We start from the raw sequence: 27,291 nt of genomic DNA on the forward strand, positions 1-27,291 counted from the left end.
GACAGCGACAGCGACAGCGACAGCGACACCAGTCTTCCGCGAGGTCCCGCTCAAACCTGAGCAAAGGACATTTCAATTAGATAAACCAAACTCACTTAAAACAAAAAACAGGGAGGGAAGAAACCGGCTGGAATATTTAACAGCATTAAAAAGACATTCAAAGTTTTTTTTTTTTTTTTTCAGAATTGGATAATATGGAAGTGTTGCACTGGGTCATGATATTAAAATCTACAGGTGCAGTGTCATAAAAAAAGTATTTCCCCATTGGAGTCATTGCATATTTGTCACACTGAATGGTTTCAGATCTTTAGACAAAGTGAATTAGACAGGGAAATTGTGTGAGCACAAAACGCTTAAAAAAAAATAAAAAATAAATAAATAAATAATTTCATTTCTTTAATGAGAAAAGTAATCAAACACCCATACCACACATGTGTATTTACTCAATCAACCAAGTAATTGCATTGGATGCTATGTTAGATTCAGCCATAGCCAGGCATTATAGCAGCCTGTAGGCTTAAATTCCTTCATAGTGGGGCCTCCAGTGGCACAGCCCGTAGAGCGCTAACCACAGGCTCAATGTGAGCAATGTCGGCTGTTCGAATCCGACTGCCGATCTTTGTTGCGTGTCTCTCCTCCTAATTCTTCCTGTCTCTTTACACTGTCCAAATAAAGGAAAAACCCAAAAAACATATATATTTTTTAAATTCCTCCACAGTGATGTGCAAGGCTCTTATCAAATTATGGGAAGCGCTTCATTGCAGTTATTGTTGCTAAAGGTTGTGCAACCACTTATTAAGTTCAAGGGGCAAAGTTATGGTGTTTTATTGCTTTTTAAATTAAATAAATTAAATTATAAATCAGAAAATGTGTTTTTTGTTTACTCAGGTTCCCTTTGTCTAACATTACATTTTGTATAAATATCTGAAATCATTCAGTGTGCCAAATATGCAATAATAAAGGAAATCATGCAGGGGGCAAATACTTTTTCAGAGCACTGCAAGCAAGTTCCAGGTGCTCTTCGGGATGAGCAGTAGTTAGCACAGGATAAGAAGCAGCTTTGAGAACTACCTAAAAAATGTGCCTGCTCAGTATTCCAGCCATGGAGTTCTACACCAAGAACCACAATTAACAAAGAAAAAAACAGTTTACAAAGAAAGGGGAGAAATCTATCTCCTCATTGAATCTTTGGACGCTTGTAGCTCTGAGGGTTTCTATCTTTTAAGTCTCCTGCTGCAGGAGGCACTCTCGTCTATCATGCCCCCCCCCCCCCACCTCCCACTCCCAAAAAATGAAATTGAACACACAAATAAAATGAGAGATGGTTTTTCTATTAATTTACTATTTTTCGAGCATAGATATGAATATATTGTTTTCATAGGGCTTGGCTTCCACTGGATGGAGCTCATGTTCTGTAGAAACAGCCAGTTAGACCGTGATCAGTTGAGATGGAACTTCAACTGTAGGTCAACATGGATCTGGTGGTTCTCTGCGTTTCATATTTTTCCGTGACATATTAATTTAACTTTTGTTTGTATGTTGCTGTTGGAATGTGCCAATTGTAGAATGGATTTTATTTTAAATGCGACATTATGAAAATGACTCTGTGGTAGTTTGTTTTATTCATTAAACAGAAATTAAGTGTTGAAATATTTTGCCTTAAATTAGTATAATAGGAAAAGTGTTCCATATTATTTTATGCTATTTTGTGGATGTGTGTATCATTTTGATGATTGAATATCTTCACTTACTTTCTACATGTTTTCCAGGGCATTCGGTTAAGTCTGGGAAAAAAGACAAAAAACTGGATATTATTTTGGGTAAATTGGGAATATGTGCCATTTCAATGGGGAATATGGGCTGTATATGAAGCTAATTTTGGTCATTGTAAGAGAAAAAACAAACAAAGACTGGGATTCAATCAACAATTGTTCTTAATGGCCAATGACTGCAAATTCAATGCAATAATTTATACCTTTTCTTCATAGACTCAGATTGGGAAGTTTCTTTTGATTGCTGAATTAGCCAAACAATAAATTAAAAAAAATAAAAATAAAAATAAACTTGCTTTAAATTGTTCCACAAAGTTAAGGACAAATGTTAATAGAATCCGAACCAAAATGAAAGAACAATAAAGACCAGTAAGAAATGTTTTCATTACCAGCAGAGGTGATTCTAATTAGCATAACTCTTCAGTATGATAGGAGAACTAATTATTGTAATCAGCTGGTTTAGTGCATGTTGGTGGAGCAAATACATGGTCAGTCTTTTTACTCTTTGAAGCCGGGTTTCCCAGGTCTGATTACCAGCATCCCTTAACAGAGGAGTTCCAGTGGAAAGAACAGAAATGATACAGCCTCTAAGCCCAACAGAATGGAAGTAAGGCTGGTATCAGATTGATATCCTACCTGCCAATTTAACTGGACTTCCTTCACATTGGCAGGTTAAAGCTGCCTTGCATTTATACTCAATACAACTTCCGTTAAATCTGCAGAGATCTGTGTGACTGGTGGAGGTGCAAGCTGGTTCTGGAGACCCCATTATTTCAAAACATTCAGGAGCATCACACCGCCATTCCTTTTTACAGATCTCAGGTGTTGCTTCTGAAATAGAGGAAAAATATGCGCACGCACACACGCACACGCAAAATATTTTTACAAAAATGTTTTCTCAGCCATTTAATTTGAATGAAAGATTTTCTTTCTCATGTTTTTGAGCATAACATGTTGCAGACAACTCGTGCCATTTTATACAGCCTTTTTGCTCCCTTTTATCATGGGTGCCTGCAGTTTTGGAGGTGACTGTATGACACAATTATGTCAGATGTTATGGTGTAAATGGAAATAACAGAATCAATTCCATAGGCATAAGATTCATTTTTTAACTTTTGGGGAGACACACCGCTGGACTACCTGTCTCATGTAGTCAAACATCAAGCCTCTTTTACTCTGAATCAGAGAATGGACTCAGTATTGAAGTAAATATTTAATTTGACTGAAGTGGACAAATATCAAATATATGGTTTCAGTATAATTCTAGTCACTCTGAATTGCACTTAAAGAAAAAATCAAACCTTACCCATGTGTTGAAAATAAATCAGCAAGAGAAGGCAAAAAATCAGCATCTTCTTCTTCTGCAAGAGAAAATTTGCGCTTAATTAATCTTGTGAAAGTACAAAGCTGTCTTTCAGCACAGTCATATGTTGTGGCATTAATTTTTTATTTTGTTCATCATACAATTAAGTATAAGTTCTGTAAATGTCTCTGCTTGTTTTTATATTACATGTAAAAGCTATCTTATCGCACACAATGTATACATAGCCTGGTGTAATCAAAGTACTTGAAACTGGACACAAAAAAAGTTTGGGTTCATTATTTGGAGTTGCTAATAAAATATTTAGCTATGATCATAAAGAATTACATGAACGTACAATCTAGGAACCAAAATTAGAAATACGTAGTAATTTTAGGGACCCATCAAACACATCTGCTACAATAACCTATCAGACTGTCGGCTCCTTCCGGCACCACCCTCAAATGCCAGCTAATTTCAGTTCCGATGCATAAAAAACACTGCAACAGAGGATGACGATTCTGTTGTTCACTCAAATATGGAAGTGAAAAAGGAATTACATTAAAAAATGAAGTGCCATGGACAGAATCTTATCAATAACTGTATAAACAAAAAGTTGCGGCCTAACCGTAGGAGACAAAGCAATTAGCATATTAGCTTCCCGGTCAGGCCTCCGATTCTTTCCACACACGGAACATGAAATACCAACTTAAGCTTTTAAATATCGGGATCCAAATTAAAAATACTTCTCTAATACTGGGACCCAAATTATAAATACTTCTCTAATATTGGGACCAGAATTAGAAATATGTAGTAGTTTAAGGGACCCATCAGACACACAGGCTAACATAGCCTAGCTGACTGCCGACTCATTAGGAGACTGACCTCAAACACTCCAGCCACCCATTCTGGGTCCTGATGCACAGTTTAAAAAAACACTGCAATAGAGGATGACGATGCTGTTGTTCACTCAAATATGGAAGTGAAAAAAGAAATAATAACCACACAGATAGCTTTATAATAAGTGCAACTAGCGCCGCTCACCTTCACGTGTCCTTATGCCCGGACCTTCTTCCGCACAAACCTCTGTGAGCGCATGCGTTATTCTTCCACGTGATTACATAATCTATGAATCCAGCCCATTCAGTTCCAACATGGCAAAAGTGCAAAAAATATGAATTTCTCTGTTTCATCTGGAAAACACTTTCATATATATGCGAAGAGTGGCATAATAATTATACTTTTACTGTTTAAGTGGGAAATTTTGATTTAATTCGATCAAAATTCATCTTTCCTTCTCTCCATTAGATTTCCTGTAGCATAAGTGTTGTCTGCATGTCTTATTTTTTAATAAATGTCTTTATTTTATTTATATTTTGTTGGTTTGGTCTTATCGGAATATTCTTGTGTAGTCCCAGATCCATGTTTTTTAAGCACATATCTGCAATGTTTTATATGAAAAAGGCTTGAAGCAGGTGGCTTACTCCTCTAGTAAGTTTCTCCCAATAATGTGTTTTTATTACCTTTTAAATTACTTACACCTATTTTCATACCTTGTCTTGTGATGTCTTTTGTATTGCTGTATTGTGTTGCTCTGTTGTCCATTGTACCTGTGGAAAGCTGCATCTCCCGAATCTTTGATGAAAACAACCCTGGATTTGAAGCAGGCAGGTCTCTCCTCCTGTAAGATTCTCCCAAAAGGTTTGATGAAAATGGCCCCAGATCTGAAGCAGGTGGATCTCTTTTCTTGTAAATACATCCCAAAATATTAAATGAAAATGGCTCCATATCTGAAGCAGGTGGATCTTTTTTCTTGTAAATACATCCCAAAATATTAAATTAAAATGGCCCCAGATCTGAAGCAGGTGCCTCTCTCCTACAACAGCCAGTCATCATGAACCAAGTGTCTGACTGCTCCACCAAGCATCAAAAGGCTAATGAGAGTTTCACCAGATAAACACATGATATACCCAATAAGGAACTGATTATTCGATTCAAGAAACTGACTTAGCGTGTGAACCATTCCAACTGACAATACATTGCTGAGGAAAATACATTTCAGTTGTTTCACTACCTACAGAGAGTAATTCTTTATTCCACAGACTAACCAACCAGGAAACCAAAACTTCCTCAACAAGCCAGCAAAAATACAAAATCCCAAAGAGAAAGCAAACACCCACTGCAAGACCATACACAAAATCGAAAAATCCCACCTCCCCAGAGCATACAATCAGGCCTTTTAATTAGGCCCAGTCGTTAGCTAATGCGCCATAGTGCTGCCCTCTAGTGGACAGCTCCTCAATTACCTTCCTGGCACCACACTAGCTATACCACGATTCAAAGGGAAATCTAAAGAAAGAAAGAGAAAAAGAAAGGTAATATAGTCAGTCAGGGGAACCATGTTGCAATCTGAAGAAGCCAATTGTCAGTCTACATCATAATATGGGCAGTGTCCCTTCGGGGGTGGGGGTTGTTGGGGTGGGGGGTGGGGGGTGGTGAGGGTGGGGTGTGCCAGGTCCCCAGATGCCGCTGAAGAGAGGAGTCTGGCAGGAGTGTGGGGTCTAGAAATATTTTCGAGAGATAATGAAGTTGTCTGGGATAAAGACATATTTTTTCTTGATTTGTTTTAATATGAATTTTGAATAAGCATAATACAATTATAATTAATTAAATTGAAATAGTAAATTTGCATTTTGGAAAATGTAGCAATGCATACAACTTGGCGATTATGGACATTTTTAAACCTTGTCATTTGGTAGGATGAAGTTTCATGTGAGCAGAAACTCAGAAACAGAAATATAAATTAGAACACAGTTGATCAGTGATAATTTGAAATAGCTTATGCTGCTCCTAACATTGGTAATTATTTTGTGTGTGAGTAAAAATAATAAGCATCATTGACTAGCCACTTGCAAGATTAGTATTTATGAGAACACACTTTTTGACCTTTTTTTTTGACACAGAGCTTCCTATTGTTATTCCCAAGCCAAAAGTCACCGGTCCTTACCAGCAAGAGACAGGCTATCTCCATCACTTCTTTTTTTGAACACATGGTGGCACCAGAGAGCATCTGTCTGAACTGGTGGAGAAATGAAAGTGGCCTTCAGAGCATTATATACGCCTTTGGAAATGACAGAAACAGAAGGAGGATCCTGACTACAGAAACCGCACGGACCTGAATTACAACATTGCACAGGGGGACGCATGCGGAAACTCAGGCTGCATGGTTCAGGACGACATGGACAAAATCTCTGTGATGTGTGGAGTGAAGGCCATAGTCATAAACATCAAGGCAGAGTCCAACTTTCTGTGGCTGGTACGCTATGCTCAGTCATGAGTCCTTATATATTTTTTATTTTTTATTCATGGAACATGAAACATGAAATGGAACATGAATGTCTAGTTTTTTAAAATTGGAATTTTGGGAAGTTAAATTTTTGAGATTTCAAAATTATAAAACTAAAGGCAAATAAATGAAATGAAATATTTAGTTCACTGTTGAAAAAGTCAAATATATTGATTGATAAATTGACTGATATATATATATATATATATATATATATATATATATATATATATATATATATATATATATATATACTGATAAATCTGTTACATTTGATGTGTTCTTTTGTAACGTTATTTTCTTCCATACACTACAGGTGTGGGAGTAGGTGTTTTGATGTACATTACAGAAATCATCCACGGAGTCCAAGGCTGTCAATTTTACATGATTTATTAAACAAAAATATAAAACAAACACCACCTTCTACTATTTATATACAGCTGTGCCAAATTGCCCCCTCCCCTCCCCCTCGCCCTGACCAATCACCTCCCCTTCCCCCTCCCCATCTCCATTCATGTCTTCCAGCTCCATTATATTTTGGTCCTGTGCCAGGGGCTGTCGCTGTGGGTTTCTCTCTTCCTGCTCTGCGTCCCTGTGCCTGAACAACGAATTAAGGACCTAATTAAGAGCCTATTGATTCAACACAGTTTTTAATTTGATCAGTGAAGAAAACCGCTACTTCTTTTCATGTAACTGCTTGCAATACAGCACAATAAGCACAATGTGAACATGGGACACGGCATGCATAGCTATTTGAGATATGATGTGGTTTAAGAGGATAAATACAGTAATCCATCTAAACCTGAAAAGCCCCTAATTAAGAATTATAAATGAACAGGATACAATTCTGTAATTGCATTTGAGGTTGAAACATAAACAAGTATATACAGGGTAAAGATTGAGAACCATGAGGTTAGATGATGTAAACACCATTCGCATCCACACATCCGCTCCCACCCCCACCAATCCCCCCACCCCCCCCAAACAAGTCAATATATTTGGCCAGTGTAACTGGTGATAATGAAAACCTGTATAGATACCAGCCCTGCAGAAATGGAATTGCTTACCCCTGCTTTCGACAGGCCTTCCAGACGTAGCGTGCAATGGCACCGGCACCTACAACAACAGCAGCAGGAACAGCAACAGCAGCAGCAATCTGCAGTGGGGTCATGCTGGAACCTGAACCAAGGGCATTTCAGTCAGATACCACACACTTTGGACAAAAAAAAAAAAACACATTTATGCACTCAATCACAGGGGACAAATTAATAGCGCTGTTTAACAAAAAAAACTACCATTTACAAAAAAGGGGAACATCTACCTCCTCACTGAGACAAGGGAAGGTAGTAGCTCTGATGGTCTCTATCTTTCCCGCATTGGGAGCTGCAGTTGCTTATTTTATTGTTTTTTTTTTTACACTGTAAGCCTGGTCATGCGATTGTGCTATACTTAAATTTCATCTTTAACAGACAAAGATAATGTGTCATTAATACTTATCCCAAAATTGAACAGAAATAAAACAAGGGATTTTTTTTGCATTTATTGTCTGGTAGAAACCAAACAGGTGGCTTGATGCAAAAAAATCACAAAAAATCCAAAGGTTTACCAGATGACTCGGCCCTGTTGGTGTTGTTCCTCTCTGGCACTTCAGGTGTGGATAGGTCACCTGTGAAACATTGAATCTGCTGCAGTCCATTGATAGTGTCTCACTTCAGTTGAGTACAGTTTTGCTTTGCTCTGTTGCACATGACTCTTCCCCTTGACTAAATGTTCATCACCTGATAGTCTAAAGCAGGCAACCAGTGCATCACTCTGGACCCAGATTTCTGCACAATTCCCACTGCCCCCTACCCCCCCTAGTCTGCGATAAAAAAGCACATCTATTAAATTAATCTGTTTACAGAGTTACAAATCGCAGACTACGGGGGGTAGGGAGAAAAATGTCAAGATTGTTGTTTATTTAAGCACTGTTTATGAAAAATGAACAAGCACTGTCTGGTTCTTGTACCAGTCCTCCGTACTGGCATACCCACCGCAGTTTTGATACAGCACAAAGGTTGTGAGAACAAATCACACATTTTTTGAATATTGTTCACCCTTTGTAAATTATAGATGTGAATGTATTACCTTCATAGGGCTTGGTTTCCTCAGGCTGGACCTCATTTTCCATGGAAATGCCTGCAACAGTTGGAATATGATCAGTTAAGTTCTTTGGCATTTCAGCTGTAGGTCAACATAGACCTGGTGGTTCTAGGTGTCTTCTTTTTCAGTGCCACATCATGAATTGAACTTTTTTTCTTATGTTGCTGTTGGAATGTGCTAATTGTAGAATTGATTTTATTTTAAATGCAACATTACGAAAATGAAAGTGGCATTTTGTTTTATACACAAAGCAGAAATGAAGTGTTGAAACATTTTGCCATAAACTTGCAGAATAGGAAATGTGTTGCATGTATTATTCTTATGCTATTGCGTGGATGTGTGTATCATTTTAGTGAATGTAAATTGCTTTCACTTACTACTTTGATCTTTTACAGGGATTTCAGGAAACTCTGGGAGAAAGAGAAAAAAGACAGGACATTATACTGAGAATATTGGGAATATGTGCCATTTCTAAGGGGAATCTGGGCTGTATATGCAGATAATTTTGGTCATTGTGAGAGAAAAAACAAACAAAGGCTGGGATTTAATGAACAGTTGTTCTTAATGACCAATAACTGCCAATTAAAAATAATTTATACCTTTTCTTCATAAACTCAGAAAGGGCAAGTTTCTTTTAATTGTTAAAAAAACCGTTAAGGACAATTAATTGAATTTTATTGAAGTTAATTGAATCCCAACCAAAAATAAAAAATAAAAAAAGAACAATAAAGACACATTTGCCAATAAGAAATGTTTTCATTACCAGAAGTCCTTAACACAGAAGTTTCAGTAACAAGTATAGAAATGAAATGAAATTAAATGAAATGTCTTCTCAGCCCATTCTTAGGAACAGCCAGCATCAGGCTTGTAGGGTATCTTACCATCCAGTTCAAACGGACCTTCTTCATTGCAGAAGCATTGTAATTGTGCCTCACATTCCAGCTTGATGCGGGTTCCACTGATACCACAGGGTTCTGTTTGCTGGATGGAGCTGCAGATGCTGTTTTCTGAGTCCCTCGTTTTAAAGCACTTAGTGACATTGCACTGCAATTCCTTTATACAGTACACAGCTTCTGCACCTGAAATAGAGTTCACACACACACACACACATTATTTATTAATACATTATCATTCCAAAAAATGTTTTCTCAACTATTTTATTTGAATGAAAGATGTTCTTTCCTGTGTTTTTGAGCATAACACGTTGCAGACAACTCGTGCCATTTTATACAGCCTTTTTGCTCCCTTTTATCATGGGTGCCTGCAGTTTTGGAGGTGACTGTATGACACAATTATGTCAGATGTAATGGTGTAAATGTAAATAACAGAATCAATTCCATAGGCATAAGATTCATTTTTTTAACTTTTGGGGAGACACACCGCTGGACTACCTGCCTCATGTAGTCAAACATCAAGCCTCTTTTACTCTGAATCAGAGAATGGACTCAGTATTGAAGTAAATATTTAATTTGACTGAAGTGGACAAATATCAAATATATGGTTTCAGTATAATTCTAGTCACTCTGAATTGCACTTAAAGAAAAAATCAAACCTTACCCATGTGTTGAGAAAAAAATCAGCAAGAGAAGGCAAAAAATCAGCATCTTCTTCTTCTGCAAGAGAAAATTTGCGCATAATTAATCTTGTGAAAGTACAAAGCTGTCTTTCAGCACAGTCATATGTTGTGGCATTAATTTTTTATTTTGTTCATCATACAACTAAGTATAAGTTCTGTAAATGCAAACAGCTTGTTTTTATATTACATGTAAAAGCTCAAGCTATCTTATCGCACACAATGTATACATAGCCTGGTGTAATCAAAGTACTTGAAACTGGACACAAAAAAGTTTGGGTTCATTATTTGGAGTTGCTAATAAAATATTTAGCTATGATCATAAAGAATTACATGAACGTACAATCTAGGAACGAAAATTAGAAATACGTAGTAGTTTTAGGGACCCATCAAACACATATGCTACAATAGCCCATCAGACTGTCGGCTCCTTCCGGCACCATCCTCAAATGCCAGCAAATTTGAGTTCCGATGCTTAAAAAACACTTGAACAGAGGATGACGATGCTGTTGTTTACTCAAATATGGAAGTGAAAAAGGAATTACATTAAAAAATGAAGTGCCATGGACAGAATCTTATCAATAACTGTATAAACAAAAAGTTGCGGCCTAACCGTAGGAGACAAAGCAATTAGCATTAGCTTCCCGGTCAGGCCTCCGATTCTTTCCACACACGGAACATGAAATACCAACTTAAGCTTTTAAATATCGGGATCCAAATTAAAAATACTTCTCTAATACTGGGGCCCAAATTATAAATACTTCTCTAATATTGGGACCAGAATGAGAAATATGTAGTAGTTTAAGGGACCCATCAGACACACAGGCTAACATAGCCTAGCTGACTGCCGACTCATTAGGAGACTGACCTCAAACACTCCAGCCACCGATTTTGGGTTCCTACGCATAGTTAAAAAAAACACTGCAATAGAGGATGACGATGCTGTTGTTCACTCAAATATGAAAGTGAAAAAAGAAATAATAACTAGCTTTATAATAAGTGCAACTAGCGCCGCTCACCTTCACGTGAGCAAAATAAGGAATTTAACAAATTAAATAAGAGATTTTTGTTGCATTTATTGTCTTGTAGAAGCCAAATGTATGGCTTCCTTATTTTGCTAAACTTTGTGACCCATAAACAGGAAAACCAAATTAGCAATGTAGAGAAGCGCAGAGCATTGTAATCATAAAAACCTACATGTACCTGTTATTTTAACTGTGATTTCAGTTTGTGTGTGTAATTATAGGTATAATACATTGGTATAGACATACGTACTGGAAGCTAAAGAAAATATAAAATGTCCTGAGGAGTTTTAGCGACAACAGCAGCAAAAGAAATGCTGTGTAATGCTCAGCTTTGCCATGCTAAGAACCATCAGCACGTGTTTGAGCTTTTCTCGCCACCATCTGAATTAAGGGACTTGAACACAACAAAAAACTTCATAGAAGGGGCACATTATTTTGTTGATAAAATTATGTTCTCAAATAAGAGTTTTTACTCTTTAAAATTTTAAATTTTAAATCCTAATTTCCTTTTTTAATGATTATTTTGAGCAATTAATGATTATTATTTAGATCATTATGATACTTCTTATTTTATAGTTATTGTTATAGTTGTTATTGAATTGTGATAATTGTATATTGCATGATTCTTCTTCCTAATTTACCTATCTACCTGGAAGTTCAATAAACAGAAAACCAAAGATTCCTGACTCCTGTGTCCTGCTCGAAAACCCCATTGGGACAGCTACCATTCCTTGATCCAGCCCAGCCTCTTCAACCCTCCTTTACATATATTTTCTTAGATACAACTCCTTTTGATTTCTAAGCAGCACAGCAAAGTGTGGTACACTTTGCAAACTACCTCCATGTATACGTAGCGACTATATCCCACAGACAGAGCCTGACACTGGCCTTATGTAGCTGTGCTGTCTGGCAGTCTGAGAAAGGTATACTATAAATCGTGAGCGAAATGAAGCACAGCATGCCATAAAGAGAAATCGGGATGGCAGGTATGCCATCCCGCCAAGTTACGCCTTGGCGGGGGCATGCCCCATACCTATACAGCACCGAGAGTTTGGCACTTTTCAGGGTTCCCCACAGAAATAACCACAACAGCCACAGACACTCAGCCATTAAAAACATTACATTCTGTACATTCTGACCCCATTTCAACAGACAGATTTCATAAACAACTTCACATGTCCACACAAAAAAGCCCCAAACTAAGGGGATTTTGCATTTTCTCCTTCTTCTTCTTCTTCTTCTTCTTCTCTTTCTTCTTCTTCTTCTTCTTCTTCTTCATCTTCTTCTCATTCTTATTTTTCCTGCCGCCTATCCCACTAATAACATGTCTCCCCATTGGACATTTTACCGACACCCGCCAAATCTTCACCTACACGACCCAATGAAAAACTCGCATACACACGCAAAATACCCATACCTTTTTACTCTAGTACAACATTCTCAGTATAAACAGCTAGTCCGCCTGTGGCCTAGTGGGTAAGGTCCCAGTCTTGGGATCAGAGGGTCCTAGGGTCAAGCCCAGCTAAGAATGCGTTTCTTTAACCTGCTTTTACCCTCACTAATAATTGTCTACTACTTCTCAATTATTGCTTTTGCACCATATCTACCAGCCGTTCCCCGAACATATACGCTGCATTATGACGTACCGTCTGCACGTTCAGTTACTAACCGGCTACAATATTGCAAAGCCATATGGATTCAACGGGAGCTCTTCTGTGCTTACTGGCCTGTGTTCTTTAAAACCACGGACAGGTTTGCTAATGATATTTCACCCATTGCATAGCTATGTCGTGGTGCTGCACTAACAAAGTCACAGACTGGTAAACCTCCGATTGAAGGATTGAATCCCGCCTCGCCCTCAGGCAGATCATTTCCTCTTTTACACTAATGTTTTCTTACGCTTTTATATTTTCTTTACCAAAACTCACTCACGGCCACCCATATGCATTTCATGACGGCAAATGTATTCCTTTTATTAAAAAGTTACACCAGTTCACCGCTGTGCCATTTCTACTAACTATATTTCTTCACTTGGCTACCGTACAAAACCTTCTTATCAGCAAACGCCACGTTTCTACATTCATGTTACCTCGCCCTGTTCTCTATCTAGCCACATACAAACAATTACTACGTATGTACGTTCTGCAACTCCCCATTAAAACATTACATTTAAAATCATGACTCACCAATAAGTATAACTACTAGTACTGAACATGAGAAAAGCACAACAGTCAATAGATTTCACTCGTTACTGAGGAGTTTTAGCGACAACAAGAGCAAAAGAAATGCTGTGTAATGCTATGCTTTGCCATGCTAAGAACCATCGCCACGTGTTTGAGCTTTTCTCTCCACCATCTGAATTAAGGGACTTGAACACAACAAAAATTTTAAATTGTATAATTTATTTTAAGATGTAAAGGAGTAAAAACTCTTATTTGAGAACATAATTTTATCAACAATGTGCCCCTTCTATGAAGTTTTTTGTTGTGTTCAAGTCCCTTAATTCAGTTGGTGGCGAGAAAAGCTCAAACATGTGCCGATGGTTCTTAGCATGGCAAAGCTGAGCATTACACAGCATTTCTTTTGTTCCTGTTGTCGCTAAAACTCCTCAGGACATTTTATATTTTCTTTAGCTTCCAGTACACGTCTATACCAATATATTATGCCTATAATTACGCACAAACCAACTCTTGCTCTGCAATGCTCTGCCCTACTCTCTTTTTCTATGTTGCTTTACTCACTGCTGCTGCATTTCTCAACATATTTAGAATAATATAATTATTATTTTGATTTAATTATTATTATTTATTATTAAAACTAGCGGGACTCACCTGTTGTCTGTCGTATTTAAAAGAGAAAGGATGTTGTACTCTCGTGCAATCCTTTATATACTACGGCGCACGCACTGTACGTCATAACGTAAGAAACCCATTTCAAATATGGAAGGTACGACAACTGAATATCGCACTTTTACTGTTTGATCGGGAGATTCCTGTAGATTTAATTCGATCACAATTCTTCTTTGCTTCTCTACTGTTCCAGTAGCTTCGGAGTTGTCTATGTGTCCATTTTTTATGACAAGTTTATTCATTTTCATTTTCTGTTGTTTGAAACTTGTTGAAATGGACATAACATTCAACATGTGTCATAAAAATGGCTCCAGATTTTAAGCAGGTGGATCTCCTCATCTAGCAAGTATTCCCCAAAATGTTTTTATGACGTTTTTATGACTTTTATCTATTTTCTGACTTTTAATTGTGATGTCTTTTGTATTGCTGTTTTGTGATGTTCTGATGTCCGTTTTACCTCTGGAAGACTGAATCTTGTATTTGAAATAAAAATGATTCCTTGTGTACTTTGAAGAAAATGACCCCAGGCTTAAAGCAGATGGAACTCTCCATTTGGAAGGTATCTCCAAAGATGTTTGATGAAAATGATACCAGATATGAAGTAGCTGACTCTCTCTTCGCTCTTTTCTTTCTCTCCATTCTTCCTAATCCTGGCTGCTGCCATTTCCCCTGATAGGATCTGAGGCTGCTATAAGATCCTCCTTTTCAGAACAATCTTCTGTGTCCCAGTCTTTTCACTGAAGATTGTGTCCATTCTGTACGAAGTCCCTTCACTGAAGATGGTGGGCAAAAACAGAAATGAAGTGTTGAAACATTTTGCCTTAAATTATTTTATGCTATTTTCTGGATGTGTGTATAAGTCCAAAGACTTGTAGATTATGCCTCCCATGCACTAGATGACTTTAGGACGACTAAAGTCTTACACACTCACTCACATTTGACAACAATCTGTCCAAGTGAATGGTTTTTACTCCCAGAGGTGCACAGACTGGGAATTATGCAGCTTCACACATTGTAAGATTACAACAGGATTCTTTTTATGATATTTTTCATGTTAGCCCTCCTCTTTCTGTCGGAAACTCAGATAGAGAAGAAAAATAGGAAGACGGTACTGTGTAAACTATATAGTCAATGGAGCAGCAACAGCAGCACCGGCTTTCAGCCACTGCCGCACCTGTGTGTGCAATGCCAATCTGTGCTAAAACAGCAGAAAAGACACTTTCCTGTTTGTATTTTAAACTCTTGAGTGCTGAATAATTTTTTTCTTATCCTTGTGCAGTAGTAAAGAAACCTTGTTTGATGATCTTCCAAAATTTTAGAGAAAATGGCTCCATATTTGAAGCGGGTGGCTTTCTCCTCTGGTAGGTTTCTCCCAATGATGTGTTTTCATGACTTTTTAAATGACTTTCACCGATTTTCTTGTGCTGAATTTTGTGTTGTATTGCTGTTTTGTGTTGCTCTGATGTCCATTGTACCGGTGGAATGCTGCATCTCCTGTCTGAAAAAGAAATTTTTCCCTGGATACGAATAAAGAAACCTCGAACCTTTGATTGAAACAACCTTGGATTTAACGCAGACGGGTCTCTCCTCTGGTATCTCCCAAAATATTTAATATTTAATGAAAATGTCTTCAGATCTGAAGCAGCTGACTCTCTCCTCAGGTTCTCTCCATTCTTCCTGATCCTGGGTGCTGCAGTCTCTCCTGATAAGAACTGGGGCTGCTTTCAGATCCTCTTTTCCAGATCAATCTCCTGTGTCCCAATACCTTCACTGAATATAGTGGGCATTCTGAATGAAGGAAAGTAAAATCAAGTTAATCTACAACAGCCAGTCATCATGAATCAAAGTATCTGACTGCTCCACCAAGCATCAAAATCCAAATGACAGTTTAACCAGAAAAACACAACACACCCAACACAAAGCTGATTATTCAATTCTATGAAACTTTTTTACATTCTCTTGGTTGACTCAGCATGTGAAACCACTCCAACCAGTCCAGGCAGTTAATTGCTGAGGTAAATATGTTTCAGTTGTTACACTACCTACAGAAAGTAGTTCTTTATTCCACAGACTAACCAACCAGGCAACCAAAACTTCCTCAAGAAGCCAGCAAAAATACAAAATCCCAAAGAGAAAGCAAACACTCACTGCAAGACCATACACAAAATCCAAAATCCCACCTCCCAAAATGTTTGATGAATATGGTTATAATTCAGGCGATTGTCCTCCTTTCTTTCCTGAAATGTCCAGCGCAAATGACTGGGTTTCAAGCAGAGGGCAGGTGAACATGACTAACTACATAATCAAATAAAGAAATAAAAGTCAAATCGAGCTCCTTGTGGAAATAATGCAAATGCACACCCTATGGTGCCCTAACCAGAGGCTGATTAGGTGGTCACTGTTCCTGCAGTCTCATGATCTAGACGTCCGACATATTAAAGGCTGTGACAGTGTGATTGCGGATGCACTATCGTGGGCTCCAGTTTTGTATTAGTTAGTTGAGTGGTTGCTGTGGGGATGGCTTGTGGATTGACAGGTTTTATGGGTTTTATGTTTATAAACATTGGATTAGTGTGATCATAGTAACCAGCCTTAATAATACGTATGGCTTGTTTTTGTAGTATGACTATTGAATTTAAAGTCGTTTTAAAGGTCGACCCCCACAATTCCACACAGTAAGATATATAAGGAAGTATAAGTGAGCAATAAATTATATACAAGGCCTTATAATTTAATATTTCCCTAAATTTATACAGGATTGCTATTGACTTTGAAATCTTTTCTTTAATATAGTCAATATGTTGTTTCCATGTTAATTTATGATCAATCACAACCCCTAAGAATTTTGTCTCAAAAACTCTTTCAATTTCAACATCACAGATTTTTAATTCAATATATCAATTTCTTTTTGATTACCAAAAACCATGAATTTAGTTTTCTTAATATTGAGAGACAAATTATTAACATCAAACCAAGTTTTGATAATTTCCAGCTCCCTTTCAATAGCATGCAAAAGTTCCTTTAAATTTTTCCCATAGCAAAATAGATTTGTATAGTCTGCAAAAATGACAAATTTTAACATTTCAGTAACATTGCAAACATCATTAATATAAAGTAAGAAAAGTTTTGGACCAATCACCGATCCCTGGGGTACCCCACAGGTGACCTCCCTAAATCCTGACACAGTCTCATTAATTTGCACACATTGCTGTCTATTTTACAAGTAGCTTTCCAGCCAAGAGTAAGCTATACCTCTTATTCCATACTTCTCCAATTTTCTCAATAATTGGCTGTGATCTATAGTATCAAAAGCCTTCTGTAGGTCAATATAAATACCAATAGAACACTCATAATTTTCAACTGCCTTTGTTATTTCTTCTACCATCTCCATTACTGCATATGTAGTAGTTCCAACCATGGCCACCAGATGGGGGACATAGCAGTCATCAGCCAGGTAGTTTTGGTGTTGGCTGCAGCCACTGGAGGGGAATATACCTTCCATCAAGAATCCAACTTCCTGTGGTGTCACAGCATGTGCATATGTGTGTGTGTGTGTGTGTAGGTGTGTTCAGGACGACATGGACAAAATCTCTGTGATGTGTGGAGTGAAGGCCATAGTCATAAACATCAAGGCAGAGTCCAACTTTCTGTGGCTGCTACGCTATGCTCAGTCATGAGTCCTTAGACCACCCGATTGTCTTAACACCTCATACACGGAAGCCTGTATGTATGTATGCAAATATGTATGTAAGTATGAAGTGTGCATATTGATTATATTATATTATATTAGCTCAGGAGGTAAGAGCGGTTGTCAGGCAGTCGGAGGGTTGCCGGTTCAGTCCCCGCCCTGGGCGTGTCAAAGTGTTCCTGAGCAAGGCTGAAAACCGCACCTCCCTGGCAGTGCAGGTAAACTTACGCAAAGACTGAAAACTGGCTCTACCACCAGACCCAAGACTGAAAAGCAGGTAATGCAGATCCTATTGATCCACAAAGCCTGTTGAGTTTCCCAAAAGATCTCACTGCAGGCTTAAACTGTGCAACACTTTGCCTGAAATACTATTAGGGCTGTACTGCCTGCCCACAAATTCAACTTAAAAAAAAAAAAAAAATTAAATAGTTTTTTTTTTAATTTTTATTCATGGAACATGAAACATGAAATGGAATTTTGGGAAGTAAAATTTTTGAGATGTCAACTCAACATTATAAAACTAAAGGCAAATAAATTAAATGAAATATTTAGTTCACCGTTGAAGAAGTCAAATATATTCATTGATAAATCGACTGATATATATATACTGATAAATCCGTTACATTTGATGTGTTCTTTTGTAACGTTATTTTCTTCCATACACTACAGGTGTGGGAGTAGGTGTTTTGATGTACATTACAGAAATCATCCACGGAGTCCAATGCTGTCATGATTTATTAAACAAAAAAATAAAACAAACACCATCTTCTACTATTTATATACAGCTGTGCCAAATTGCCCCCTCCCCCTCCCCATCCTCATCCTACACCACTTCCTCCTCCCCATCTCCGTTCCTGTCTTCCAGCTCCATTATGTTTTGGTCCTGTGCCAGGGGCTGTCTCTGTGGGTCTCTCTCTTCCTGCTCTGCGTCTTTGTGCCTGAACAACGATTTAAGGACCTAATTAGGGGCCTATTGATTCAACACAGTTTTTAATTTGATCAGTGAAGAAAACCGCTACTTCTTTTCATGTAACTGCTTGCAATACAGCACAATAAGCACAATGTGAACATGGGACACGGCATGTATAGCTATTTGAGATATGATGTGGTTTAGGAGGATAAATACAGTAATCCATCTAAACCTGAAATGCCCCTAATTAAAAATTATAAATGAACAGGATACAATTCTGTAATTGCATTTGAGGTTGAAACATAAACAAGTATATACAGGGTAAAGATTGAGAACCATGGGGTTAGATGATGTAAACACCATTCGCATCCACACATCCGCTCCCACCCCCCCAGCCCCCCCAACCCCTCAACACCACCCAAACAAGTCAATATATTTGGCCAGTGTAACTGGTGATAATGAAAATGTGTATAGATACCAGACCTGCAGAAATGGAATTGCTTACCCCTGCATTCGATGGGCCTTCCAGACGCAGTATGCAATGGCACCAACACCAATACCAACAACAGCAGGAACAGCAACAGCAGCAGCAATCTTCAGTGGGGTCATGCTGGAACCTGAACCAAGGGCATTTCAGTCAGATACCACACACTCTGGACAAACAAAAAAAAAAACACATTTATGCACTCAATCACAGGGGACTAATTAATAGCGCTGTTTAACAAAAAAACTACCATTTACAAAAAAGGGGAAAATCTACCTCCTCACTGAGACCAGGGAAGGTAGTAGCTCTGATGGTCTCTATCTTTCCCGCATTGGGAGCTGCAGTTGCTTATTTTATTGTTTTTTTTTTTTTACATTGTAAGCCTGGTCATGCGATTGTGCTATACTTAAATTTCATCTTTAACAGACAAAGATAATGTGTCATTAATACTTATCCCAAAATTGAATACAGAAATAAAACAAGGGAACTTTTTTGCATTTATTGTCTGGTAGAAACCAAACAGGTGGCTTGATGCAAAAAAATCACAAAAAATCCAAAGGATTACCAGATGACTCGGTCCTGTTGGTGTTGTTCCTCTCTGGCACTTCAGGTGTGGATAGGTCATCTGTGAAACATTGAATCTGCTGCAGTCCATTGATAGTGTCTCACTTCAGTTGAGTACAGTGGCAGAGACATTTTGGGCATACATACTGTTGACCTTTCCCAGCAAAAATATCTGCACTTTTGGTTACTGTATGCTGCTCTGCATAAGAGCAACTGCTTTGCTCTGTTGCACATGACTCTTCCCCTTGACTAAATGTTCATCACCTGATAGTCTAAAGCAGGCAACCAGTGCATCACTCTGGCACCAGATTTCTGCACAATTCCCACTGCCCCCTACCCTCCGTAGTCTGCGATAAAAAAGCACATCTATTACATTCATCTGTTTACAGTTATAACAGGAGAAAAATGTCAAGATTGTTGTTTATTTAAGCACTGTTTATGAAAAATTAACAAGCACTGTTTGGTTCTTGTACCAGTCCTCCGTACTGGCATACCCACCGCAGTTTTGATACAGCACAAAGGTTCGAGACCAAATCACACATCTTTTTTATATTGTCCACCCTTTGTGAAGTATAGATGCAAACATATTACCTTCATTGCGCTTGGTTTTCTCAGGATAGACCTCATTTTCCATGGAAATGCCTGCAACAGTTAGAATATGATCAGTTAAGTTCTTTGGCATTTCAGCTGTAGGTCAACATAGACCTGGTGGTTCTAGGTGTCTTCTTTTTCAGTGCCACATCATGAATTGAACTTTTTTTCTCATGTAGCTGTTGGAATGTGCCAATTGTAGAATGGATTTTATTTTAAATGCAACATTATGAAAATGACTCTGTGGCATTGTGTTTTATACACAAAACAGAAATGAAGCGTTGAAACATTTTGCCATAAATTGCAGAATAGGAAATGTATTATTATTATTATTATGCTATTGCGTGTGTATCATTTTAGTGAATGTAAATTGCTTTCACTTACTACTTTGATCTTTTACAGGGATTTCAGGAAGCTCTGGGAGAAAGAGAAAAAAGACAGGACATTATACTGAGAATATTGGGAATATGTGCCATTTCTAAGGGGAATCTGGGCTGTATATGCAGATAAGTTTGGTCATTGTGAGAGAAAAAACAAACAAAGGCTGGGATTTAATGAACAGTTGTTCTTAATGACCAATAACTGCCAATTATTTTTTTTTAAATTATACCTTTTCTTCATAAACTCAGGCAAGTTTCTTTTGATTGTTAAAAAAAACCGTTAAGGACAATTAATTGAATTTTATTGAAGTTAATTGAATCCCAACCAAAAATTAAAAATTAAAAAAACAATAAAGACACATTTGCCAATAAGAAATGTTTTCATTACCAGCAGTCCTTAACACAGGAGTTCCAGTAACAAGTATAGAAATGAAATGAAATGTCTTCTCAGCCCATTCTTACGAACAGCAAGCATCAGACTTGTAGGCCATCTTACCATCCAGTTCAAACGGACCTTCTTCATTGCAGAAGCATTGTAATTGTGCCTCACATTTCAACTTGATGAGGGTTCCACTGTTACTACAGTGTTCTGTTTGCTGGATGGAGCTGCAGACGTTTTCTGAGTCCCTAATTTTAAAGCACTCAGTGACATTGCAGGGCAATTCCTTTATACAGTACACAGCTTCTGCATCTGAAATAGAGTTCACACACACACACATTATTTATTAATAAATTATTGTTCCAAAAAATGTTTTCTCAACAATTTTATTTGAATTAAATATGTTCTTTCCTGTGTTTTTGAGCATAACATGTTGCAGACAACTTGTGCCATTTTATACAGCCTTTTTGCTCCCTTTTATCATGGGTGCCTGCAGTTTTGGAGGTGACTGTATGACACAATTATGTCAGATGTTATGGTGTAAATGGAAATAACAGAATCAATTCCATAGGCATAAGATTCATTTTTTAACTTTTGGGGAGACACACCGCTGGACCACCTGTCTCATGTAGTCAAACATCAAGCCTCTTTTACTCTGAATCAGAGAATGGGTTAAAAATTGAAGAAAACATTTTATCTGACTGAAATGAGAAAATGTTCTTATATGGTTTCAATATAACTCCAGCCACTGAATATTACTTAAAGAAAAAATCAAACCTTACCGATGTGCTGAGAAGAAATCAGCAAGAGAAGGCAGAAAATCTGCATCTTCCTCTTCTGCAAGAGAAAATTTGCGCTTAATTAATCTTGTGAAAGTACAAAGCTGTCTTTCAGCACAGTCATATGTTGTGGCATTAATTTTCTTTTGTTCATCATACAATTAAGTATAACTTCTGTAAATGTCTCTGCTTGTTTTTATATTACATGTAAAAGCTCAAGCTATCTTATCGCACACAATGTATACATAGCCTGGTGTAATCAAAATACTTGAAACTGGACACAAAAAAAAGTTTGATTTTTTATTTGGAGTTGCTAATAAAACATTTAGCTATGATCATAAATAATTACATGAACGTACAATCTAGGAACCAAAATTAGAAATGCGTAGTAGTTTTAGGGACCCATCAAACATATATGCTACAATCGCCTAGCAGACTGTCGACTCCTTCTGGCACCATCCTCAAACCCTCCTGCCGGCCAGTGTTTAAAAAACACTGCAATAGAGGATGACGATGCTGTTGTTCACTCAAATATGGAAGTGAAAAAGGAATTTCATAAAAAAATGAAGTGCCATGGACAGAATCTTATCAATAACTGTATAAACAAAAAGTAGCGGCCTAACCGTAGGAGACAAAGCAATTAGCATATTAGCCTCCCGGTCAGGCCTCTGATTCTTTCCACATACAGAACATGAAATACCAACTTAAGCTTTTAAACATTGGGATCCAAATTAAAAATACTTCTCTAATACTGGGACCCAAATTATAAATACTTCTCTAATATTGGGATCAGAATTAGAAATATGTAGTAGTTTAAGGGACCCATCAGACACACAGGCTAACACAGCCTAGCTGACTGCCGACTCGTTACGGGACTCACCACTCACTTGGGTCCCGATGCACAGTTTAAAAAACACTGCAATAGAGGATGACGATGCTGTTGTTCACTCAAATATGAAAGTGAAAAAAGAAATAACTAAACAAATAGTTTTATAATAAGTGCAACTAGCGCCGCTCACCTTCACCTGTCCTTATGCCTGGACCTTCTTCCGCACAAACCTTTGTGCATGAGCGCATGCGTTATCCTTCTGTGTGATACGTAATCTGTGTGATACGTAAAATGTGAATCCAGCCCATTCGCTTCCAACATGGCAAAAGTGCAAAAAAATATGAATTTCTTTGTTTCATCTGGAAAACACTTTTCATATATATTTGAGGACTGGCATAATAATTATACTTTACTGTTTAAGTGGGACATTTTGATTTAATTTGATCAAAATTCATCTTTCCTTCTCTCCATTAGATTCCCCGTAGCATTAGTGTTGTCGGTATGTCTTATTTAAAAAAATATATTTTTCTATTTTGCTGGTTTGGTTTTGTTGGAATATTCTTGTGTAGTCCCAGATCCGTGTTTTTTAAGCACATATCTGCAACGTTTTATGTGAAAAAGGCTTGAAGCAGGTGGCTTTCTCCTCTAGTAAGTTTCTCCCAATAATGTGTTTTTATTACCTGTTAAATTACTTACACCTATTTTCTTACCTTGTCTTGTGATGTCTTTTGTGTTGTATTGCTGTATTGTGTTGCTCTGTTGTCCATTGTACCTGTGGAAAGCTGCATCTCCTGCCAGAAAAATACATTTATTTCTGGATAAATAAATAAATAAATGAATAAATAAATAAATAGCACAGTAATCCTTCATCATGAAGGTCCCAGGTCCGAATCCCAGCCGGAGCCTCTCCGTGTGGAGCCTGCATGTTCTCCTCGGGTCCATGTGGGCTTCCTCTGGGTGCTCCAGCTTCTCGCCCGCCGTCCAAAAACTTGTAGATTATGCCTCCCATACACTAGATGACTTTAAGACGACTAAAGTCTGACACACTCACTCACATTTGACAACAATCTGTCCAAGTCAATGGTTTTTACTCCTAGAGGTGCACAGACTGGGAATTGTGCAGCTTCACACATTGTAAGATTCCAACAGGATTCTTTTTATGATATTTTTCATGTTAGCCCTCCACTTCCTGTCGAAAACTCAGAGAAGAAAAATAGGTAGACGGTACTGTGTAAACTAAAGAGGCAATGGAGCAGGAGCAGCAGCAGCAACGGCTTTTGGCCACTGCCGCACTTGTGTGCGTAATGCCAATCTGTGCAAAAATAGCCAAAAAGATGCTTTCCTGTTTGTATTTTAAACTCTTGAGCGCTGAATAAAAATGATCCTTGGGCACTAATAAAGAAACCTTGAAATGTTTGATGATCTTCCAAAATGTTCGAGAAAATGGCTCCATATTTGATGCAGGTGGCTGTCTTCTCTGCCGAGTATCTCCCCAAATGTTTGATGAATATGGTTATAATTCAGGCGATTGTCCTCCTTTCTTTCCTGAAATGTCCAGCGCAGAGGGCAGGTGAACATGACAAATCACATGAGAAAATTAACAAGTCAAATCAGATCGGGCTTGTCTGTGGAAATAATGCAAATGCACACCCTATGGCACACCCATAGGCTGATTAGGTGGTCACTGTTCCTGCAGTCTAATGATCTAGACATCCAACATGTTAAAGGTAGTGACAGCGTGGTTGTGGATACACTATCGTGGGCTCCAGTTTTGGATTAGCTAGTTGAGTGGTTGCTGTGGGGATGGCTTGTGGATCGGCAGGTTTGTATGGGGGGGGGGGGGGGGGGTAAGTTGTAATATTCAGTTTGTGTAGGGTTTTTTTTTCTCTCTGGTTATTAATTTTTAATTTTTTGTTGTGGCGACGGAGATCCTGTGGGACCCCCGTCTTATGGGGGGAGGGGTGTGATGACCCTATCCACCCTGTCTGCCTGTTACGTGGTTTGTGTGGCTGCTGTCTTTGCTGTCTTGGAAAGTGTAATCTCTGGAGATGGGCATGGCAGAGTGTAATCAGCAACACTGGCAACACCTGGGCCCTGGAGATGGGCGTGGCAGAGAGTAATCAGCAACACTTTTTCTTTTAATAAATTGTTTGTTGGCCGTGCCGCCCGGTTTGTGACAAGTGGGGGCTCATCCGGGAGCTTTCTGGGGGTGCTTTGCGAGGGGAATAAAAGTTTATCTTCGCCGTCGAGGTATCATGATGTTGTGAGTAATCAGCTTCTCAGGGAGGGGGCTTTTTCTCCTCACCTCTCGACCACAGCCGTGTCTTGATTTTATCTTATGTTTTGCAGCTGTTTTGTTATTTTGTATGTGTGGTAAAATAAAGTTATTGGTCATTTTTGGGAAACCTTGGTGTCGGCTTTGTTATGTTTGTGGGTGCTTGAGTAGCAACCGTAACAGCTTGTTCCCTGAAATTCAAACCACTTTTTTTACAGTGATAAGGGAACAGAGAGGGAGAACTATTTTTATTTATTTTTTGCCAACTAAACTGTGGTTGATTAGGCGGCAGGTGGAGAAGCCAGGTTGAGAATGTGGCCAGGACACCAGGGAACCCCCTACTCTTTGGTATAAGTGTCATGGGATCTTTAATGACCGCAGTGAGTCCGGACCTTGGTTTAATGTCTTATCCAAAAGACGTTGTCTCCTACAGCACAGTGTCCCCATCACTGCACTGGGGTTTAAAGAGGATGACCCCCCTACTAGCCCACCAACACAGCTTCCAGCAGCAACTTAGGGCTCATTCCAATCGCATATTTTTACCTCTTTGCATCCTTTCCTCACATCCTTTCCATGTTCTTTTGCTCCACCCATTGGAGGACTCGAGGAAAAGATGCAAGGCAAGGATGTAAGGATGGAGGAATCGAGAAATCATGCAATAGACAAATGGATCGTCCTTGTTCAGACAAGTGTCAGTTTGAAGCCACCTCAATTACAGATGTGGCAGACAGGGGGAGGTGGATCCAAAGGTCAATCATTTATACGTCACCCATTTCCGAAACTTCCGCAAAGGAGGCACCTATGTTCCCTTGCTCAAGCATCCTTTGGGAGCTTCTTAGCTCCTGCTGCTGTCTCCTTCAACGAGCACTTAAGGGACTCTAATGTCCTTAAACATGGCGGGACATGATCGGGTTCCGGGTCAGGCAAGGACGCACAGAATATGTGATGGAAATGAGCCTCTAGATTTCCCCGGAGGACCCTCATCCAAATACTAGCCAAGCTCACACTTCGCTTCAGCCATTTGACAGGAACAGCGCACATGACAGTATGGCTCCTCGCAAGGGTGCCTGTTTGCTTCTCATAGATAAAGTCCAGTGTGGAGAACCAATAATCGCTAGAGAGAGATGTCTGTGTGCCGGTGACAGATTATTATTGGTGCAGAGTATTATCACATTTCACATTTCACATTTTACGGCACAAAATGGCACAAAAAACTGTTACAAATACAGTGTCTCAACCATTCCTAAATAGTGCAGAATCTCTGATGTAATATTTTGTGTATGTAAAATGTGAGTTTTTGTGTGTGTATACGTTTGTATTTGTATGTGTGTGCATCTGTATGTGTGTGTCTGTATGTATGAATGTGCGTACAGTATGTGTGTGTGTGCGCGAGAGGTTGGTTGTCAGGGTGTCAGGCATGGGTAGTGTAAATGCTGTGAAGAAGTACACAAAACCAGGGTTTCAAAGAAGTATAGTTTTAATTTAGTCAAAGGATTGGAAAAAAGTTAACTCAAAAAGCTTCTTCATAAAAAAATGCATCCAAGATGATTTAACAACCAAAGAAAACCTCATCGGTCCATTTTTGTGATCATAAATTTCATTATGTGTTGCAGTTTGTGGAACAATGGCTGTTTTTGTCCAGAAGTCTTTGGAAAATATTTATTAAAATGTGCGTATTTTATTACATAATGCATATTTTTCAATCTGCTTTCCATATGAAATGTACCATATGAATACCATCGAGAATGTATTATTTTGATTTCAAAAGTCTAATATTCCCCATTCACTTTATTGGGAGCTCCAATGTTCTGCCCTCAACAAGCGCAGTACGGGCTTACTTCCGGGACATCACAAGCTTAAGGCGTGCCAGCCAGTCTAGTTAAATATGCATGTCTATGCTCAGGTGTGCTGACCTGCACAGAGACTCCAGGGGATTGTAGTTTTTTAGATGGTGGCCATTTATGTAGTCCCAACCATGGCCACCAGATGGGGACATAGCAGTCATCAGCCAGGTAGTTTTGGTGTAAAAACTCTTATTTGAGAACATAATTTTATCAACAAAATAATGTGCCCCTTCTATGAAGTTTTTTGTTGTGTTCAAGTCCCTTAATTCAGATGGTGGCAAGAAAAGCTCAAACAGATGGTTCTTAGCATGGCAAAGCATAGCATTACACAGCATTTCTTTTGCTCCTGTTGTCGCTAAAACTCCTCAGGACATTTTATATTTTCTTTAGCTTCCAGTACACATGTCTATACCAATATATTATGCCTATAACTACATACAAACCAACCATTGCTCTGCCCTACTCTCTTTTTCTACGTTGCTGTACTCACTGAGTGAAACATAATTAAAAATAATTAAATCAAAATAATAATGAAAATAATTAAAACTAGTGGGACTCAGC

The 27,291-nt window shown here is 38.3% G+C and overlaps 2 protein-coding genes and 1 long non-coding RNA gene across 3 annotated transcripts in view; 1 reads left to right on the forward strand and 2 right to left on the reverse strand.

Annotated features, from left to right (window-relative positions):
* The window catches only part of LOC135236986 (sialic acid-binding Ig-like lectin 10), a 91,333-nt gene that overhangs the window by 26,973 nt on the left and 37,069 nt on the right, over positions 1 to 27,291 (reverse strand). The window contains exons 13-15 of the mRNA XM_064303662.1: positions 23,308 to 23,657; positions 8,938 to 8,970; positions 8,546 to 8,596 (exon numbers count right to left, since the gene is read on the reverse strand). The gene's annotated coding sequence lies outside the window, so the exon portion shown is untranslated. The remainder of the gene's footprint in view (positions 1 to 8,545; positions 8,597 to 8,937; positions 8,971 to 23,307; positions 23,658 to 27,291) is intronic.
* LOC135237051 (uncharacterized) lies at positions 4,738 to 15,888 on the forward strand. Its single transcript, XR_010324737.1, has 2 exons — positions 4,738 to 4,871; positions 15,653 to 15,888. It is a non-coding gene; the product is annotated as an uncharacterized LOC135237051 (long non-coding RNA).
* Positions 18,166 to 27,291, reverse strand: part of LOC135237028 (uncharacterized) — a 31,053-nt gene continuing 21,927 nt past the window's right edge. The window contains exons 5-10 of the mRNA XM_064303755.1: positions 21,121 to 21,315; positions 20,629 to 20,661; positions 20,245 to 20,295; positions 19,655 to 19,714; positions 19,111 to 19,222; positions 18,166 to 18,633 (exon numbers count right to left, since the gene is read on the reverse strand). Of these exons, the coding sequence (XP_064159825.1) occupies positions 18,519 to 18,633; positions 19,111 to 19,222; positions 19,655 to 19,714; positions 20,245 to 20,295; positions 20,629 to 20,661; positions 21,121 to 21,315 (566 nt within the window). The 3' untranslated portion in view covers positions 18,166 to 18,518. The remainder of the gene's footprint in view (positions 18,634 to 19,110; positions 19,223 to 19,654; positions 19,715 to 20,244; positions 20,296 to 20,628; positions 20,662 to 21,120; positions 21,316 to 27,291) is intronic.

Source organism: Anguilla rostrata, chromosome 1 (assembly GCF_018555375.3).
Source record: "Anguilla rostrata isolate EN2019 chromosome 1, ASM1855537v3, whole genome shotgun sequence".
NCBI lineage: Eukaryota > Metazoa > Chordata > Actinopteri > Anguilliformes > Anguillidae > Anguilla > Anguilla rostrata.